At 38.3% G+C, this 19,671-nt stretch overlaps 1 protein-coding gene across 2 annotated transcripts in view; it reads right to left on the reverse strand.

Moving 5' to 3' along the window:
* Positions 1-19,671, reverse strand: part of CRMP1 (collapsin response mediator protein 1) — a 183,843-nt gene that overhangs the window by 55,856 nt on the left and 108,316 nt on the right. For both annotated transcript variants that reach the window (XM_053700903.1, XM_053700902.1), the window contains 3 exons: positions 6,723-6,887; positions 6,000-6,061; positions 2,862-2,942 (listed from right to left, as the gene is read on the reverse strand). In XM_053700903.1, coding sequence (XP_053556878.1) covers positions 2,862-2,942; positions 6,000-6,061; positions 6,723-6,887 — 308 coding nt within the window. The remainder of the gene's footprint in view (positions 1-2,861; positions 2,943-5,999; positions 6,062-6,722; positions 6,888-19,671) is intronic.

Genomic DNA, 19,671 nt, shown 5'->3' on the forward strand with positions numbered 1-19,671 from the left:
TGCCCCCCCCCTACTTTTGCCGGTGTGTAGGGCTTGATAACTTAGGCGAATCAGCCTCGCCACAAATATGCTGCGGAATTCCAGCGTATTTGAGGTTGACGGCTTGATAACTAGAGGCCTTAGAGTTGACTGTCCCTTTGTTGGCTGTGTTTACATTGCCTGTCATAGAAACTTTTAGTATATGTGGGGTTACCACAGGCTAAAGCAGCTATTTCAAATGCTGAAATAAGGGTAAATGATCTACTTGTAAACAATTTAATACACTCCAGCAGGAAAAATAGATCACTGGGAACAAATTAAAGTGAAAACATTTTGGGTAAACTGCCCCTTTAACTATTTGGAATGTTTTTTTTAATGTGAAGTACAAAGCTAATACATTTTCATCTTAAATAAATAAATAGAGCAGTATGGTCTGTGCACTACTAATGTAGGGAGTACACAGATGTCTGTTCCTATCGGCCAATGAGAATTTGATACTATCATAATATCATACTGACATTGCTGAATTATTTTCAAATTAAATGTAAACTATTTTTATTTAAAATTTCTTGGACAAAAAGAAAATATTTTTGACATGTTTAAATGTTCCTGTTTCATAATCACGATAGCATTTTGTACAATGTCCTTCTAATAAAAAATAGTTGTAGTCTATGGAAACAGAACTCAATAACTAATATTTAAATGGATTTAACACTTTGATCTTAACAACATACTATATTTTATAACACAAAACCTATTGTTACCATTACATTTATTGAAAATATATTATTTTTATTTTTTTTAAATTTAGAGCAAACATGAGCATCTGATTTTTCCCATAGTATCTGCATTTGGATGCTTCTACAATATAACTAATGTATGATTCATTCTTATTACTTTCCAACCCTTAGTAAACCTAATATAAAATAGCAATAATTAATAATGCAGAATATTAAAATCATATTTTCTAGTTTACATTAAAAACACACATTTATTTTAATTATTTACAATTACTTTACTAGCCCACACAATTATTTATTAAAATTTTTTTTTTCTTTCTAAATTATATTTTTTAATACATTTGGCTAGATTACGAGTTTTGCGTTATGAGTAAAAAAGCAGCGTTAAGGCTCATAACGCTGCTTTTTTACTACCGCTGCTATTACGAGTCTTATAGGTACAGCTGTCCCGCACACTTTTTTGGCCGTACCGCAAATTAATTTACGCAATTTGCGTAAAGTCTTTTTTCAATGGGACTTCCATTGCGCCGGTATTACAAGCTTTTTTTTTTAGGTCAAAAAGTGAGTGGTACAGCCTATCCCGCAAGATTCGTAATGCATTCTAAAGTTAGTAGATATGAGTTTTACACTACAAAGCTGTAGCATAAAACTCATAACTATAATGCTAAAAAGTACACTAACGCCCATAAACTACCTATTAACCCCTAAACCGAGGCCCTCCCGCATCGCAAGCACTAAAATAAAATTATTAACCCCTAATCTGCCTCTCCGGTCATCGCCGCCACTAGAATAAACATATTAACCCCTAAACCGCCGCACTCCCGCATTGCAAACACTAGTTACATATTATTAACCACTAATCTGCCGCCCCTAACATCGCCGCCACCTACCTACATTTATTAACCCCTAATCTGCCGCCCCCAACGTCTCCGCCACTATATCAAATTTATTAACCCCTAAACTTAAGTCTAACCCTAACCCTAACACCCCCTAACTTAAATATAATTAAAATAAATCTAAATAAAAATTCCTATCATTAACTAAATACTTACCTATAAAATAAACCCTAAGCTAGCGACAATATACATTGTATCTAGCTTAGGGTTTATTTTTATTTTACAGGCAAGTTTGTATTTATTTTAACTAGGTAGAATAGTTACTAAATAGTTATTAACTATTTACTAACTACCTAGCTAAATAAATACAAATGTACCTGTAAAATAAAACCTAACCTGAGTTACACTAACACCTAACCTTACACTACAATTAAATAAATTACCTAAATTAAATACAATTAACAAAATTAAATACAAATACCTAAATTACAAAAAACAAACACTAAATTACAAAAAATAAAAAGCAAATTACAAGATATTTAAACTAATTACACCTAATCTAATAGCCCTATCAAAATAAAAAAAAAATATTTTATAGGTAAGTATTTAGTTTTAAATAGGAATTATTTAGTTATTAATAGTAGGTTTTATTTAGATTTATTTTAATTATATTTAAGTTAGTGGGTGTTAGGGTTAGTGTTAGACTTAGGTTTAGGGGTTAATAACTTTAGTATAGTGGCGGCGACGTTGGGGGCGGCAGATTATGGGTTAATAAATATAATGTAGGTGTCGGCGATGTTGGGGGCAGCAGATTAGGGGTTAATAAATACAATGTAGGTGTCGGCGATGTCCGGAGCAGCAGATTAGGGGTTAATAAGTGTAAGATTAGGGGTGTTTAGACTCGGGGTTCATGTTAGGGTTCTAGGTGTAGACATAAATGTTGTTTCCCCATAGGAATCAATGGGGCTGCGTTACGGATCTTTACGCTGCTTTATTGCAGGTGTTAGACTTTTTCTCAGCCGGCTCTCCCCATTGATGTCTATGGGGAAATCATGCACAAGCACGTACAACCAGCTCACCACTGACTTAAGCAGCACTGGTATTGGAGTGCGGTATGGAGCACAATTTTGCTCTACGCTCACTTCTTGCCTTTTAATGCCGGGTTTAGGAAAACCTGTAATACCAGCGCTGTAGGTAAGTGAGCGGTGACAATAACGTGCAAGTTGGCACCGCACCCCTCTTACTGCAAAACTCGTAATCTAGCTGATTGTTAATAATTGTTAATAAAACCAAGTTAAAATCTCACCTGAGCTATTAAATCTCCATTTTCAGCATGGACCAAGATAACAGCACCAAGTTCCTTAAGGAATGTAAAGATTTCATACAGCTAAAGAGGAGAGAAACGGTTAAAAATAATAAATACAAAATTTATAAATAAAATGAACATATCAGTATTTTTTTTAAATACAAATAAAGTAAGAAGAGTATTAAACCTATGTAAAATAACAAAGCCATATAAATAAAATGTATTTTTTAAAATTAGACACTTTTATAACCTCTTCTTTATCTTTGTACATTACAAATTTGAACCTTGAAGACACATGAAACCCAAAATATTTATTTTGTGATTCAGACCGAGCATACTATTTTTAAAAAGTTTCCAATTAACTTATATTATCAAATTTGCTAAGTTCTAATGGTATTCTTTGTTGAAGCGCATACATAGTGTAATACAGTACCTAGTTAGTGTAATGTACATTTACCTGAAGCACTACGTGGTAGGAAACACTACCGCCACCTAGTGCTCTTGCAACTGTTTAGCATTCCTGCAAAACTGCTGTCATACAGCGGTGCAGCAGCCTAAATATACTAACTCTCCTAAGACTCTCCTTAGTTAGCCAAACTCCTCTCACCTCTTTTTTAATTTTTAGAGATAGGATGCTGCTGAATGAGAAACTATTACACATCAATAATTGCAGTGATTTCACTCACTATAGACTGAATAACAAGAAAAGTAGGGGAACTGTGTGCTAATATTGTTTTTTTCCCCAGTGATATATTTAGTTTTTGTGCTGCCTTAAGCTCATGGAAATCTGCACTTCCGAACCCCACTCCCCCGAACCCCCAAAAATATTAACTCATATTTGCCTCATATGGTTTTCACATCTGAGGGTCAAGGATGCATGGGGGGGGGGGGTCATTCACTGCCACTGGAAAAGCAGGGACAACTGATTTGTAATACAACTAATAAATAAAACATTTTCCACAAATACGTGAGGAAAGGCAATAAAACTACCCCAGGAAATGTACTGCCCTATGCAGAGGCCTAGTTGATCTATGTCAAAATGCACTCCTGGAGTCCTTAGATATTAAGGTTTGGTTGTATGGGGGCTGTGTAGAAGTGGTCCCTTGAGTGTGAAATGGTATTAGTAGAGTTAGATTTATGTAGGGAGACTTTAGATGTTAGGGGTGGGTGCTCAGGGGTGGTGGTTAGGGATCTGGGGTTGCTAGTGTAGCCAGGGATGCTACTAAAGAAGTGGCAAATAGGGTTGACTCTGGGGTCATGGTTAAAGTTAATTGCAATAGGAGAGGTCATGTTAGGTGTATTGCTAAGCTATATATTATATTATAGGCACCACTGCTTACTGAGACTGGGGTCTGATAGTACATGCTTATTGAGACTGGGGTCTGATGCTACATCCTTACTGAGACTGGGGTCTGATGGTAAGAGTTTATTGAGGCTGGGCTCTGATGGTACATGCTTACTGAGACTGGGGTCTGATGCTTATTTAGACTGGAGTCTGATGGTACGTGCTTATTGAAACTGGGGTCTGATAGTACATGCTTACTAAGACTGAGGTCTGATGCTTATTGAGACTGGGGTCTGATGGTAAGTGCTTATTGAGACTGTGGTCTGATGGTACATGCTTATTGAGGCTGGGGTCTGATGGTAAGTGCTTATTGAGGCAGGGGTCTGATGGTACGTGCTTACTGAGACTGGGGCCTGATGGTACGTGCTTATTGAGGCTGGGGTCTGATGGTAAGTGCTTATTGAGGCAGGGTTCTGATGGTACATGCTTATTGAGACTGGGGTCTGATGGTATGTGCTTATTGAGACTGGGGTCTGATGGTATGTGCTTATTGAGGCTGGGGTCTAATGGTAAGTGCTTATTGAGACTGGGGTCTGATGGTACATGCTTATTAAGGCTGGGGTCTGATGGTACATGCTTATTGAGACTGGGGTCTGATGGTACGTGCTTATTGAGGCTGGGGTCTGATGCTTATTGAGACTGGCGTCTGATGGTAAGTGCTTATTGAGGCTGGGGTCTGATGGTACATGCTTATTTAAACTGGGGTCTGATGGTACGTGCTTACTGAGACTGGGGCCTGATGGTACGTGCTTATTGAGGCAGGGTTCTGATGGTACATGCTTATTGAGACTGGGGTCTGATGGTATGTGCTTATTGAGACTGGGGTCTGATGGTATGTGCTTATTGAGGCTGGGGTCTAATGGTAAGTGCTTATTGAGACTGGGGTCTGATGGTACATGCTTATTAAGGCTGGGGTCTGATGGTACATGCTTATTGAGACTGGGGTCTGATGGTACGTGCTTATTGAGGCTGGGGTCTGATGCTTATTGAGACTGGCGTCTGATGGTAAGTGCTTATTGAGGCTGGGGTCTGATGGTACATGCTTATTTAAACTGGGGTCTGATGGTACGTGCTTATTGAAACTGGGGTCTGATGGTACGTGCTTATTGAAACTGGGGTCTGATGGTACATGCTTACTGAGACTGGGATCTGATGGTATGTGCTTACTGAGACTGTGGTCTGATGGTACATGCTTATTGAGGCTGGAGTCTGATGGTAAGTGCTTATTGTGGCAGGGGTCTGATGGTACATGCTTATTGAGACTGGGGTCTGATGGTACATGCTTATTGAGACTGGGGTCTGATGGTATATGCTTACTGAGACTGGGGTCTGATGGTATGTGCTTATTGAGACTGGGGTCTGATGGTACGTGCTTATTGAGGCTGGGGTCTGATGGTACGTACTTATTGAGGCTGGGGTCTGATGGTAAGTGCTTATTGAGGCTGGGGTCTGATGGTACGTACTTATTGAGGCTGGGGTCTGATGGTACGTGCTTATTGAGGCTGGGGTCTGATGGTACGTACTTATTGAGGCTGGGGTCTGATGGTACGTGCTTATTGTGGCAGGGGTCTGATGGTACATGCTTATTGAGACTGGGGTCTGATGGTACATGCTTATTGAGACTGGGGTCTGATGGTACGTGCTTATTGAGGCTGGGGTCTGATGGTACGTACTTATTGAGGCTGGGGTCTGATGGTACGTACTTATTGAGGCTGGGGTCTGATAGTAAGTGCTTATTGAGGCTGGGGTCTATATATATATATTATATTTGAGGTAAGACAAACAAACATTACCTGGCTATCTGACATTTGGTATAGATCTTTGTAAGCCATGTACACCTGAAATGAATTAACACCTGTTCCAAATGACAGAAGAGTTTTGTTAATAGGCAAGAAGGAAATGTTAACTACAATAACAAACAGAATGTTACAGTCTGGTTAATTTTGTTATTAAATCTAATTTTTTTTTTAAATAAAATGTATTAGCATATAATACTCACAAGGCCCCATTAAAGATATATTAAGGTTATTTATACACACAGTACATCAGTAATTTAGCACAACACGACAAAAAATCTGCATATAAAATTACATAATTAATTTTGTTATCAATATTTGCATTTTTTTACAGTCCTTGAAAATAACTGAGTATGTTTATCATATCTCCTTTACTGTGGCCAATATTTATTTAACAGTTATAAATGAGCTACTACACCCAATTGCTGTATAGATTATTTCAGGGTCACAGTTCAATAATGAGAGAACCACTGCAAAGTTTTTTTGCAGCAAGAGAGAGCAAGTGAGAGAGTGAGCGAGAGAGAGCTGAAGAAAATACAAAGCACAAAGTGTAAATGTAAACTTATTTTCTTACTGAATTTCTTAGCTAATAATAATCTGATGGGACTGCTATGTACATTTCAAGAGGCACCAAACATTTTGTCTAATTAATATTACTAATTTGCACATACTTATTAGCAAAGCATAACCTTCTAGGGCAAATGAGAACATTTTACCAACCTTTGTCTTGGACTAAAATATCCAGTTCTTCTCTGATTCCATCATACCAGTTAGTGATGTCCACATGAAGAGAATAATCACAGCAGGATTTGGTGTCAGCTATCTCGTGCCACTTCTCAAAAGAGGTCAAGAGAGTTGATCCAGTACCAGGAACAACATGATCAACTGCAAAAACGTACATCCTCATAAGTTTGTAGATTTTTAAAGAGACAGTCTACTTGAATTTTTTTTATTTAAAAAGATAGATGATCCTTTTATTACCCATTCCCCAGTTTGCATAACCAACACTATTATATTAATACACGTTTTACCTCTCTTATTACCCTGTGTCTAAGCCTCTGCAGACTGCCCCCTTATTTCAGTTCTTTTGACAGAGATGCATTTTAGCTATTCAGTGTTGACTCCTGCATAACTCCACGATAGTGAGCACAATGTTATTTATATGGCACACATGAACTAGCACTTTCTTTATGATAAAAGTAAATTGGAAGGTTGTTTAAAATTGCTTGCCCTATCTGAATCATGAAAGTTTAATTTGGACTTTCTGTCTAAGTGCTAGTTTTGCTGTACATCAGTTAATTAATGATGTTTTGTATTTGTGTATGTAATTTTTCTACTTCAGATTGTTATAATCTAAACAAAAGCACTAAAGAGGTTAATCTGTCAGATGCAGATGTTGTATAAAACAATGTTTTTTCCATAAACTCTATAGACCCAACATGATGAGGTATTTATGTTAATTAAAATGTAATGTAGGAGTTACATCATGAGCCTTAGGCTCATATATAATATCAGAAGCTATCAGATTGTTGCAGCATTGGGTTGATACTCAGTCAATATCATCAGAATTTTTAAGGTTTAGGTAAAAGTAAACAATAAAGAAAGATATAAAAGCCCTGTTATAATGAAAGTCTTATAAGTGTGATGGAACCTAATTTTAAGAAAATTATCATTTAAATCAGTCTCCTAAGATCTTTAGTTTCTGAGTTATGCTGCAAAATTATTTATGCAAATGTATACTAATTACCCTGGCCAAAATTTCAAGAAAAATGGTAACACCAATGGCTTGATGATTTAATAATAAAAAAAATAAAAATAAAAGGTAAAAGCTAATCTGTTATGGAACTGGGTCCTACACTAATTACCAGGGCTAGAAATCCCCCACACTTTACTCAAAAAAATGATACACACACATATACACACATATATATATATATAATAATCCACAAAGGTAGGCACTCACTGGTGTTTTAACAAAAAGGTTTTTTACTGAATATAAAGCATACAGTTACGGCTAGATTTAGAGTTTGGCGGCCAAAGGAGTGCGTTAGCTACGCGTGCTTTTTTTCTCCCGCACCTTTTAAATACCGCTGGTATTTAGAGTTCTTTGAAGGGCTGCGTTAGGCTCCAAAAATGGAGCGTAGACCATATTTACCGCCACTGCAACTCTAAATACCAGCGGTGCTTACGGACGCGGCCAGCTTCAAAAACGTGCTTGTGCACGATTCCCCCATAGAAAACAATGGGGCTGTTTGAGCTGAAAAAAAAACCTAACACCTGCAAAAAAGCAGCGTTCAGCTCCTAACGCAGCCCCATTGTTTTCTATGGGAAAACACTTCCTATGTCTGCACCTAACACTCTAACATGTACCCCGAGTCTAAACACCCCTAACCTTACACTTATTAACCCCTAATCTGCTGCCCCCGCTATCGCTGACCCCTGCATATTATTATTAACCCCTAATCTGCCGCTCCGTACACCGCCGCCAGCTACGTTATCCCTATGTACCCCTAATCTGCTGCCCCTAACATCGCCGACCACTATGTTATATTTATTAACCCCTAATCTGCCGCCCCCGCTATAGCTGACACCTGCATATTATTATTAACCCCTAATCTGCCGCTCCGTACACCGCCGCAACATACATTATAGTTATGTACCTCTAATCTGCTGCCCCTAACACCGCCGACCCCTATATTATATTTATTAACCCCTAATCTGCCCCCCACAACGTCGCCGCCAGCTACCTACAATAATTAACCCCTAATCTGCCGACCGGATCTCGCCGCTACTCTAATAAATGGATTAACCCCTAAAGCTAAGTCTAACCCTAACACTAACACCCCCCCTAAATTAAATATAATTTAAATCTAACGAAATAAATTAACTCTTATTAAATAAATTATTCCTATTTAAAGCTAAATACTTACCTGTAAAATAAATCCTAATATAGCTACAATATAAATTATAATTATATTGTAGCTATTTTAGGATTAATATTTATTTTACAGGCAACTTTGTATTTATTTTAACCAGGTACAATAGCTATTAAATAGTTAAGAACTATTTAATAGCTAAAATAGTTAAAATAATTACAAAATTACCTGTAAAATAAATCCTAACCTAAGTTACAATTAAACCTAACGCTACACTATAAATAAATTAATTAAATAAAATACCTACAATTATCTACAATTAAACCTAACACTACCCTATCAATAAATTAATTAAATACAATACCTACAAATAACTACAATTAAATAAACTAACTAAAGTACAAAAAATAAAAAAGAACTAAGTTACAAAAAATAAAAAAATAAAATAAAAATAAAATAAAAAACAAACATTAGAAAAAGATTACAACAATTTTAAACTAATTACACCTACTCTAAGCCCCCTAATAAAATAACAAAGACCCCCAAAATTAAAAAAAATGCCCTACCCTATTCTAAATTAAAAAAGTTCAAAGCTCTTTTACCTTACCAGCCCTGAAAAGGGCCATTTGCGGGGCATGCCCCAAATAATTTTGCCTGTAAAAAAAACATACAATACCCCCCCCCCCAACATTACAACCCACCACCCACATACCCCTAATCTAACCCAAACCCCCCTTAAATAAACCTAACACTAAGCCCCTGAAGATCTCCCTACCTTGTCTTCACCTCACCGGGTTCAGTGATCGGTCCAGAAGAGGGTCCGAAGTCTTGATCCAAGCGGCGGCTGAAGAACTCCATCATCGGGCTGAAGTCTTGATCCAAGCGGGCGCTGAAGAAGTCCATCATCGGGATGAAGTCTTGATCCAAGCGGCATCTTCAATCTTCTTTCTTCCGGAGCGGAGCCATCTTCTTCCCAACCGACGCGGATCCATCCTCTTCAACCGACGCCTACTCGCCGAATGACGGTTCCTTTAAATGACGTCATCCAAGATGGCGTCCCTCGAATTCCGATTGGCTGATAGGATTCTATCAGCCAATCGGAATTAAGGTAGGAATATTCTGATTGGCTGATGGAATCAGCCAATCAGATTCAAGTTCAATCCGATTGGCTGATCCGATCAGCCAATCAGATTGAGCTCGCATTCTATTGGCTGATCGGAACAGCCAATAGGCCGCGGTGTACGGAGCGGCAGATTAGGGGTTAAAAAATTTTAATAGAGTGGCGGCGATGTGGGGGGGCCTCGGTTTAGGGGTACATAGGTAGTTTATGGGTGTTAGTGTACTTTAGAGCACAGTAGTTAAGAGCTCTATAAACCGGCCCATAAAGCTCTTATCTCCTGACTTTTTTCTGCATCTGGAGTTTTGTCGTTAGATTTCTAACGCTCACTTCAGCCACGACTCTAAATACCGGCGTTAGAAAGATCCCATTGAAAAGATAGGATACGCAAATGGCGTAGGGGGATCTGCGGTATGGAAAAGTTGCGGCTGCAAAGTGAGCGTTAGACCCTTTCCTGACTGACTCCAAATACCAGCGGGCGGTAAAAACCAGCGTTAGGAGCCTCTAACGCTGGTTTTGACGGCTACCGCCCAACTCTAAATCTAGGCCTGTATGTTTTCGGGCCTAAGCCCATGCTCAGACATACAGAATACAAACACTTACCACCTTATCGGCTAGATTTAGAGTTCTGCGGCCAAAGGGGTGCGTTAGCTATGCATGCTTTTTTTCCCCCGCACCTTTTAAATACCGCTGGTATTTAGAGTTCACAGAATGGCTGCGTTAGGCTCCAAAAAAGGGAGCGTAGAGCATATTTACCGCCACTGCAACTCTAAATACCAGCGTTGCTTACGGATGCGGCCAGCTTCAAAAACGTGCTCGTGCACGATTCCCCCATAGAGAACAATGGGGCTGTTTGAGCTGAAAAAAAACCTAACACCTGCAAAAAAGCAGCGTTCAGCTCCTAACGCAGCCCCATTGTTTTCTATGGGGAAACACTTCCTACGTCTGCACCTAACACTCTAACATGTACCCCGAGTCTAAACACCCCTAACCTTACACTTATTAACCCCTATTCTGCCGCCTCCGCTATCGCTGACACATGCATATTTTTTTTAAACCCCTAATCTGCCGCTCCGTACACCGCCGCTACCTACATTATACCTATGTACCCCTAATCTGCTGCCCCTAACACCGCCGACCCCTATATTATATGTATTAACCCCTAATCTGCCACCCCTGCTATCGCTGACCCCTGCATATTATTATTAACCCCTAATCTGCCGCTCCGTACACCGCCGCTACCTACATTATACCTATGTACCCCTAATCTGCAGCCCCTAACACCGCCGACCCCTATATTATATTTATTAACCCCTAATCTGCCCCCCACAACGTCGCCTCCACCTACCTACAATAATTAACCCCTAATCTGCCGACCGGATCTCGCCGCTACTCTAATAAATGGATTAACCCCTAAAGCTAAGTCTAACCCTAACACTAACACCCCCCTAAGTTAAATATAATTTAAATCTAACGAAATAAATTAACTCTTATTATATAAATTAATCCTATTTAAAGCTAAATACTTACCTGTAAAATAAATCCTAATATAGCTACAATATAAATTATAATTATATTGTAGCTAATTTAGGATTAATATTTATTTTACAGGCAACTTTGTAATTATTTTAACCAGGTACAATAGCTAAAATAGTTAAAATAATTACAAAATTACCTGTAAAATAAATCCTAACCTAAGTTACAATTAAACCTAACACTACACTATCAATAAATTAATTAAATAAAATACCTACAATTATCTACAATTAAACCTAACACTACACTATCAATAAATTAATTAAATACAATACCTACAAATAACTACAATTAAATAAACTAACTAAAGTACAAAAAATAAAAAAGAACTAAGTTACAACAAAAAAAAAAAATATTTACAAACATTAGAAAAATATTACAACAATTTTAAACTAATTACACCTACTCTAAGCCCCCTAATAAAATAACAAAGACCCCCAAAATAAAAAAATGCCCTACCCTATTCTAAATTAAAAAAGTTCAAAGCTCTTTTACCTTACCAGCCCTGAAAAGGGCCATTTGCGGGGCATGCCCCAAATAATTCAGCTCTTTTGCCTGTAAAAAAAACCCATACAATACCCCCCCCAACATTACAACGCACCACCCACATACCCCTAATCTAACCCAAACCCCCCTTAAATAAACCTAACACTAAGCCCATGAAGATCTTCCTACCTTATCTTCACCATGCCAGTTTCACCGATCGCTCCAGGCTCCGAAATCTTCAACCAAGCCCAAGCGGGGGCTGGCGATCCATAATCCGGCTGAAATCTTCTATCAAGCGGCGGCTGAAGAGGTCCAGAAGAGGCTCCAAAGTCTTCATCCTATCCGGGAAGAAGAGGAGATCCGGACCGGCAACCATCTTGATCCAAGCGGCATCTTCTATCTTCATCCGATGAGGAACGGCTCCATCTTGAAGACCTCCAGCGCAGATCAATCTTCTTCTTCCGACGTCCAACTGAAGAATGAAGGTTCCTTTAAGGGACGTCATCCAAGATGGCGTCCCTCGAATTCCTATTGGCTGATTGGAATCAGCCAATCAGAATCAAGTTCAATCCGATTGGCTGATCCAATCCGATCAGCCAATAGAATGCAAGCTCAATCTGATTGGCTGATTGGATCAGCCAATCGGATTGAACTTGATTCTGATTGGCTGATTCTATCTAGGGGTTAAAATTGTTGTAATATTTTTCTAATGTTTGTAAATATTTTTTTTTTTTGTAACAGTTCTTTTTTATTTTTTGTACTTTAGTTAGTTTATTTAATTGCAGTTATTTGTAGGTATTGTATTTAATTAATTTATTGATAGTGTAGTGTTAGGTTTAATTGTAGATAATTGTAGGTATTTTATTTAATTAATTTATTGCTAGTGTAGTGTTAGGTTTAATTGTAATTTAGGTTAGGATTTAATTTACAGGTAATTTTGTAATTATTTTAACTAGGTAACTATTAAATAGTTATTAACTATTTAATAGCTATTGTACCTGGTTAAAATAATTACAAAGTTGCCTGTAAAATAAATATTAATCCTAAAATAGCTACAATATGATTATAATTTATATTGTAGCTATATTAGGGTTTATTTTACAGGTAAGTATTTAGTTTTAAATAGGATTAATTTATTTAATAAGAGTTAATTTATTTCATTAGATAAAAATTATATTTAACTTAGGGGGGTGTTAGTGTTAGGGTTAGACTTAGCTTTAGGGGTTAAAAAATTTATTAGAATAGTGGTCGGCAGATTAGGGGTTAATGTTTGAAGTTAGGTGTTGGCGATGTTAGGGAGGGCAGATTAGGGGTTAATACTATTTATTATAGGGTTATTGAGGCGGGAGTGAGGCGGATTAGGGGTTAATACATTTATTATAGTAGCGGTGCGGTTCGGTCGGCAGATTAGGGGTTAATTATTGTAGGTAGGTGGAGGCGACGTTGGGGGCGGTATATTAGGGGTTAATAATTATAATATAGGGGTCGGCGGTGTTAGGGGCAGCAGATTAGGGGTACATAGGGATAACGTAGGTGGCCGCGGTGTACGGAGCGGCAGATTAGGGGTTAAAAAATTTTAATAGAGTGGCGGCGATGTGGGGGGGCCTCGGTTTAGGGGTACATAGGTAGTTTATGGGTGTCAGTGTACTTTAGAGCACAGTAGTTAAGAGATTTATAAACCGGCGTTAGCCCATAAAGCTCTTAACTCCTGACTTTTTTCTGTGGCTGGAGTTTTGTCGTTAGATTTCTAATGCTCACTTCAGCCACGACTCTAAATACCGTCGTTAGAAAGATCCCATTGAAAATATAGGATACGCAAATGGCGTAGGGGGATCTGCGGTATGGAAAAGTCACGGCTACAAAAGTGAGCGTTAGACCCTTTCCTGACTGACTCCAAATACCAGCGGGCGGTAAAAACCAGCGTTAGGAGCCTCTAACGCTGGTTTTGATGGCTACCGCCCAACTCTAAATCTAGGCCTGTATGTTTTCGGGCCTAAGCCCGTGCTCAGACATACAGAATACAAACACTTACCACCTTATATGTGCTACCGTTCTACTCCCCAAGTGCAAATGCTCTGCCGCATCCGGGTCCCCTCAGAAAACACACGGCGCTACTGCGCATGCGCCGATCGTACTACGGTCGCCATCTGGGTCAACATATCAAACCTAAAATCTAATTCAAAACAAATTGCAAGATGCGGTTACTGCACATACTATATAAACGAAATGTTACACAGCATATACCGTTTGAAGCCATAACTTACAAAACAAGTTAAGTTCTAGAATAAATACAATGGACAATCAAACATACACTATGGAATGCACAGAGGTTGGATTTACACCCTTAAGTACAGTGGCATACTGTGTAAACGGTATAAGGACCGGGGCCAAATGTCCAAAACATGATGTACTCATATACATGCAGCTGGAAAACTGTGTGGATTTTCATTTTGGAGACATTGGTACCTAGGGGTTTAAATACCAATTTTGACCTGCATTGTTTTTTGTAATATCCTCTTGATATGGGGTTCAATGATTTTTGAGAAATGTATCTATTTACCCTTTGTTTAAATGGTCCTGTGGGATTAGTGGTTTTGTTTTCTGGGAAGTTAGTGTGCCCATATGTTTGGGGTATAATACGGGATGCTGCAAGAAACATGTCAATGCATTATTCACTAATTGACTGTATGTCTGTATTTAACACAGTTTTTCCAGCTGCATGTATATGAGTACAGTACATCACGTTTTGGACATTTGGCCCCGGTCCTTATACCATTTACACAGTATGCCACTGTACTTAAGGGTGTAAATCTAACCTCTGTGCATTCCATAGTGTATGTTTGATGGTCCATTGTATGCATTCTAGAACTTAAGTTGTTTTGTAAGTTATGGCTTCAAACGGTATATGCTGTGTAACATTTTTTTTATATAGTATGTGCAGTAACCGCATCTTGCAATTTGTTTTGAATTTGATTTTAGGTTTGATATGTTGGCCCAAATGGTGACCCGTAGTCCGATCGGCGCATGCACAGTAGCACCGTGTGTGTTCTGCGGGGACCCGGATGCGGCAGAGCATTTGCACTTGGGGAGTAGAAAGGTAGCACATATAAGGTGGTAAGTGTATTGTATTCTGTATGTCTGAGGATGGGTCTAGGCCCGAAAAAGTTAACTGTATGCTTTATATTCAGTAAAAAACTGTTTTGTTAAAATGCCAGTGAGTGCCTACCTTTGTGGATTATTGTGTACTGAAATTTGGTTGGCACCCTGGGGGTTGGATCAGTAAGTGAGTGCTGGGTACCTTTGAAGATTTATATATAGATTTTTCGAATTTCACTTCTGATCGATTAGAATTCGGATATATTCGAATGTATTTGTTTCAGATTCATTGAGATTCGAATAAATTCGGATGTATTCGTTTCGGATTCGATTCATAAATTCAGAGGTTTGGTATGTGTTATGTTGATTCAGATGGTTCCAAGTTACACAAACAAAATAATTTCACTGTTCTATCTTACTAAATCTCACTAAATTTTATTTTTATACTGAATTGTGATTAGTCCATGGCCATTCGAATGTAAAAAATAAATCTGAACTAATTAAGATTTATTAGTTATAAATGCATTCGGTTTAGTTTAGTTTCGTTGCTAAGGTAATTTGGAAATTTGAATCGATTCGAATCTCAGATTTTGGCGAATTCGTCCGAATTTTGATTTGGAATGAAATGAAACGCACCTGTCTAATACACACATATATATATATATCATGGTTAAGAAAGAGGAGAGAGAAATCTAGGAGTGTAGTCCTAGTTAAGAAAAGACAGGGATTTCAGCACTCTTTTTAGAAAATAAAGCTCTTAAGACCAAAATATGTTTTTAAACAGTGAATTCTTTAATCCAATTGTGAACAGAGAAATCTTCCAGCTATATGTACACCACTCCCCCGGTGGAAAGGACTCAACACTTATAGTATTCGTTAAAGGGAGTTTGAAAAGAAAACAAAATTTACTTCTAAATATACTAGAGTTAGTAATATAATATAATGATACCGCCCTGACGAAGCCCGGTGTGTTTAACAGCCCTGCGGGTGAAACGCGCGTCGGCATTGGCTAAGCCGACCGGCCTACGTGGTGCACGCCACAAACACAGCCTCCTAACCGCATGGTTGATGGTACCTGCGGTACAATATACAGAAGTGTAACAACGGCATTCTGAGGATCGGAGATACGACTAGGACACACTATGCCACAGTGATACGTCTGAATGAATAAAGCAAGGTCGTATGTGTCACAGTAAGGTTCACTAATATGAACTGTACTACGGTCGAATAAAAATATGGTTACCTGTGAAAACTGCATTGTCTGATTGCTGTGTGAGGAATACATTTACAAAAGAAATCCACGGGTACTGTTACAATAGCTGCCAAGAATAGCAACATTGTTTTACATACGCTAAGCTGAACTTCTAACAAACAGCATTTGAATTGCTTTCTCTTTTGCTTGCTACAATGTTTCCTTGCATGCAGCTTTATATGTCAGCATTTCCACGATCACAGCACTATTAAGAAGATATCATGCATTGTGCTTTATGCTACAACTCTACACTTCTGCTTATTCCTTTCTACAGCAAAGCTTTGCATGACGAACTAACAAAATACCAAAAAGCATAATAAGGGCACATACTGTCTGTATTTTTTGCAAAAAGTCGCTTATATGTGTTTTGTTGAGTGTAAATAAAGCCTAACTTAGAGATCACTTAGATCCTGGTAGATATTACCACTTTTTGTACTGCCCGGTATTATACTCTCCTTAATTGGAGTACTGTGAGCAGCTGGGTGTAGTGAGTCTCGAATTTAAGGCTTTACATTTCATGTCTGTATACCACTATACGCTATTCATTGCATACCATATTGTAATTGCGATAATAAGCTGTGACCTGCTTCTGTTCCTGATACCCTTAGTTAACCTCTTAGATCCCATTCTTTCATACCTGCCCAGGTTATACCTCTTTAAAAGGGGTTCTGTGAGCAGCAGGGTGTAGAGGTTATATATAGGTGTCAATCTACAAATTTATGTAGTGTTTGGCTGTTTATCCATGTACTAAATGTGCACCCCTGACCGGTCAGGTTTATATTACTAACTCTAGTATATTTAGAAGTAAATTTTGTTTTCTTTTCAAACTCCCTTTAACGAATACTATAAGTGTTGAGTCCTTTCCACCGGGGGAGTGGTGTACATATAGCTGGAAGATTTCTCTGTTCACAATTGGATTAAAGAATTCACTGTTTAAAAACATATTTTGGTCTTAAGAGCTTTATTTTCTAAAAAGAGTGCTGAAATCCCTGTCTTTTCTTAACTAGGACTACACTCCTAGATTTCTCTCTCCTCTTTCTTAACCATGATAAATAATTTGTAAGGGTCTGCACCATTACAATTAAAATACTGACAGAACTAGAAGTTTTACTGTCGGTTTTTCATATAAAAGCTCTTTTACAGCAATTGCGTTCCCTCTGATATTTGTTATATATATATATATATATATATATATATGAAAACAATAAAGGATAGAGAAGCGCACAAGAAAGGCACCCCTAGTGAAGCCTGTTTGTACTGATGTATTAAATAGAACAAGGTAAATAGAACCACTCACGTGATTTGACCTCAATCAATATGAGGTATAGATAAGACACAGGTTATAGTTGGTACAATCGATATCTCCTTCTGCTTTCCCTTGTTCCCAGCTGTCCACTGTAATCCTTCAGGTCCTGTATTATCACAGTTTAGTCTCTGTGGAAGTGAAAACTAAGTCCACTGTCAAAATGAGGATGTGTGTGGGTTATATAGGGACAAGCATAAACCGTAATCCTTGCGGTGATTATAGAAGATAACGAGTTTATTTGTACATACACATTAACATATTAACATACATATAATTGATAAAAAGCCAATAAAATGGCTGTGAAAAAAATGCAGCACGAACGGAGGTCCTCTGACAAAGCAACCAATTGAGTTGCGAAACGCGTAAGGCTCCGCCCCACCACACGTACGGCCCGATACTCGCTTGACACAGGAACAAACGGTATACTGTATCACACGGAACTGTGTGATCGTTACCAAGGGTTACCTAGTGTAGAGTGGGCCTAGAATTATATTATATACAAGCAGCTCAATAACGGAGGGAGTATAAAGTATACATGCATTGATACTGATCCTATCCGTTCGTGCTGCATTTTTTTCACAGCCATTTTATTGGCTTTTTATCAATTATATGTATGTTAATATGTTAATGTGTATGTACAAATAAACTCGTTATCTTCTATAATCACCGCAAGGATTACGGTTTATGCTTGTCCCTATATAACCCACACACATCCTCATTTTGACAGTGGACTTAGTTTTCACTTCCACAGAGACTAAACTGTGATAATACAGGACCTGAAGGATTACAGTGGACAGCTGGGAACAAGGGAAAGCAGAAGGAGATATCGATTGTACCAACTATAGCCTGTGTCTTATCTATACCTCATATTGATTGAGGTCAAATCACGTGAGTGGTTCTATTTACCTTGTTCTGTTTAATACATCAGTACAAACAGGCTTCACTAGGGGTGCCTTTCTTGTGCGCTTCTCTATCCTTTATTGTTTCAGACACTCACTGGGAGGATCCACTTGTTCAAGAGGACTCTCTCTTTATCAGAAGAAGCAGCAGAGATCACGCAGGCACTTGGGAACCGATACAAGAGTGGTCATAAATTGACTTTATTGTATGCAACCCACTGACTTATAACACTCATTGTGCTGGATCAAGTTTGTATCTTAGTGAGACTTTGATTTGGCTTGAACCTATCATAAAACATCCAAATTGTATCACTACAGATATATTGTAACACTGTATAATACGCTGTACATATATAAGACTAATACAATTGGTGTACATTTGTGTCTAGATACAACTTCTATCTTCCAGCATACACCCCTGAGCGCAGATATTCCCCTCTTTTATATATATATATATATATATATATATATATATATATACACTGCTCCAAAAAATAAAGGGAACACTAAAATAACACATCCTAGATCTGAATGAATTAAATATTCTAATGAAATACTTTGTTCTTTACATAGTTGAATGTGCTGACAACAAAATCACACAAAAATTAAAAAATGGAGATCAAATGTTTCAACCCATGGAGTTCTGGATTTGAAGTCACAGTCAAAATTAAAGTGGAAAAACACACTACAGGCTGATCCAACTTTGATGTAATGTCCTTAAAACAAGTCAAAATGAGGTTCAGTAGTGTGTGTGGCCTCCACGTGCCTTTAGAGACCTCCCTACAACGCCTGTGCATGCTCCTGATGAGGTGGTGGATGGTCTCCTGAGGGATCTCCTCCCAGACCTGGACTAAAGCATCTGCCAACTCCTGGACAGTCTGTGGTGCAATGTGACGTTGGTGGATGGAGTGAGACATGATGTCCCAGATGTGCTCAATTGGATTCAGGTCTGGGGAACGGGCAGGCCAGTCCATAGCATCAATGCCTTCGTCTTGCAGGAACTGCTGACACACTCCAGCCACATGAAGTCTAGAATTGTCTTGCATTAGGAGGAACCCAGGGCCAACCGCACCAGCATATGGTCTCACAAGGGGTCTGAGG

The sequence above is a fragment of the Bombina bombina genome, chromosome 2 (genome assembly GCF_027579735.1).
Source record: "Bombina bombina isolate aBomBom1 chromosome 2, aBomBom1.pri, whole genome shotgun sequence".
Classification (NCBI taxonomy): Eukaryota; Metazoa; Chordata; class Amphibia; order Anura; family Bombinatoridae; genus Bombina; species Bombina bombina.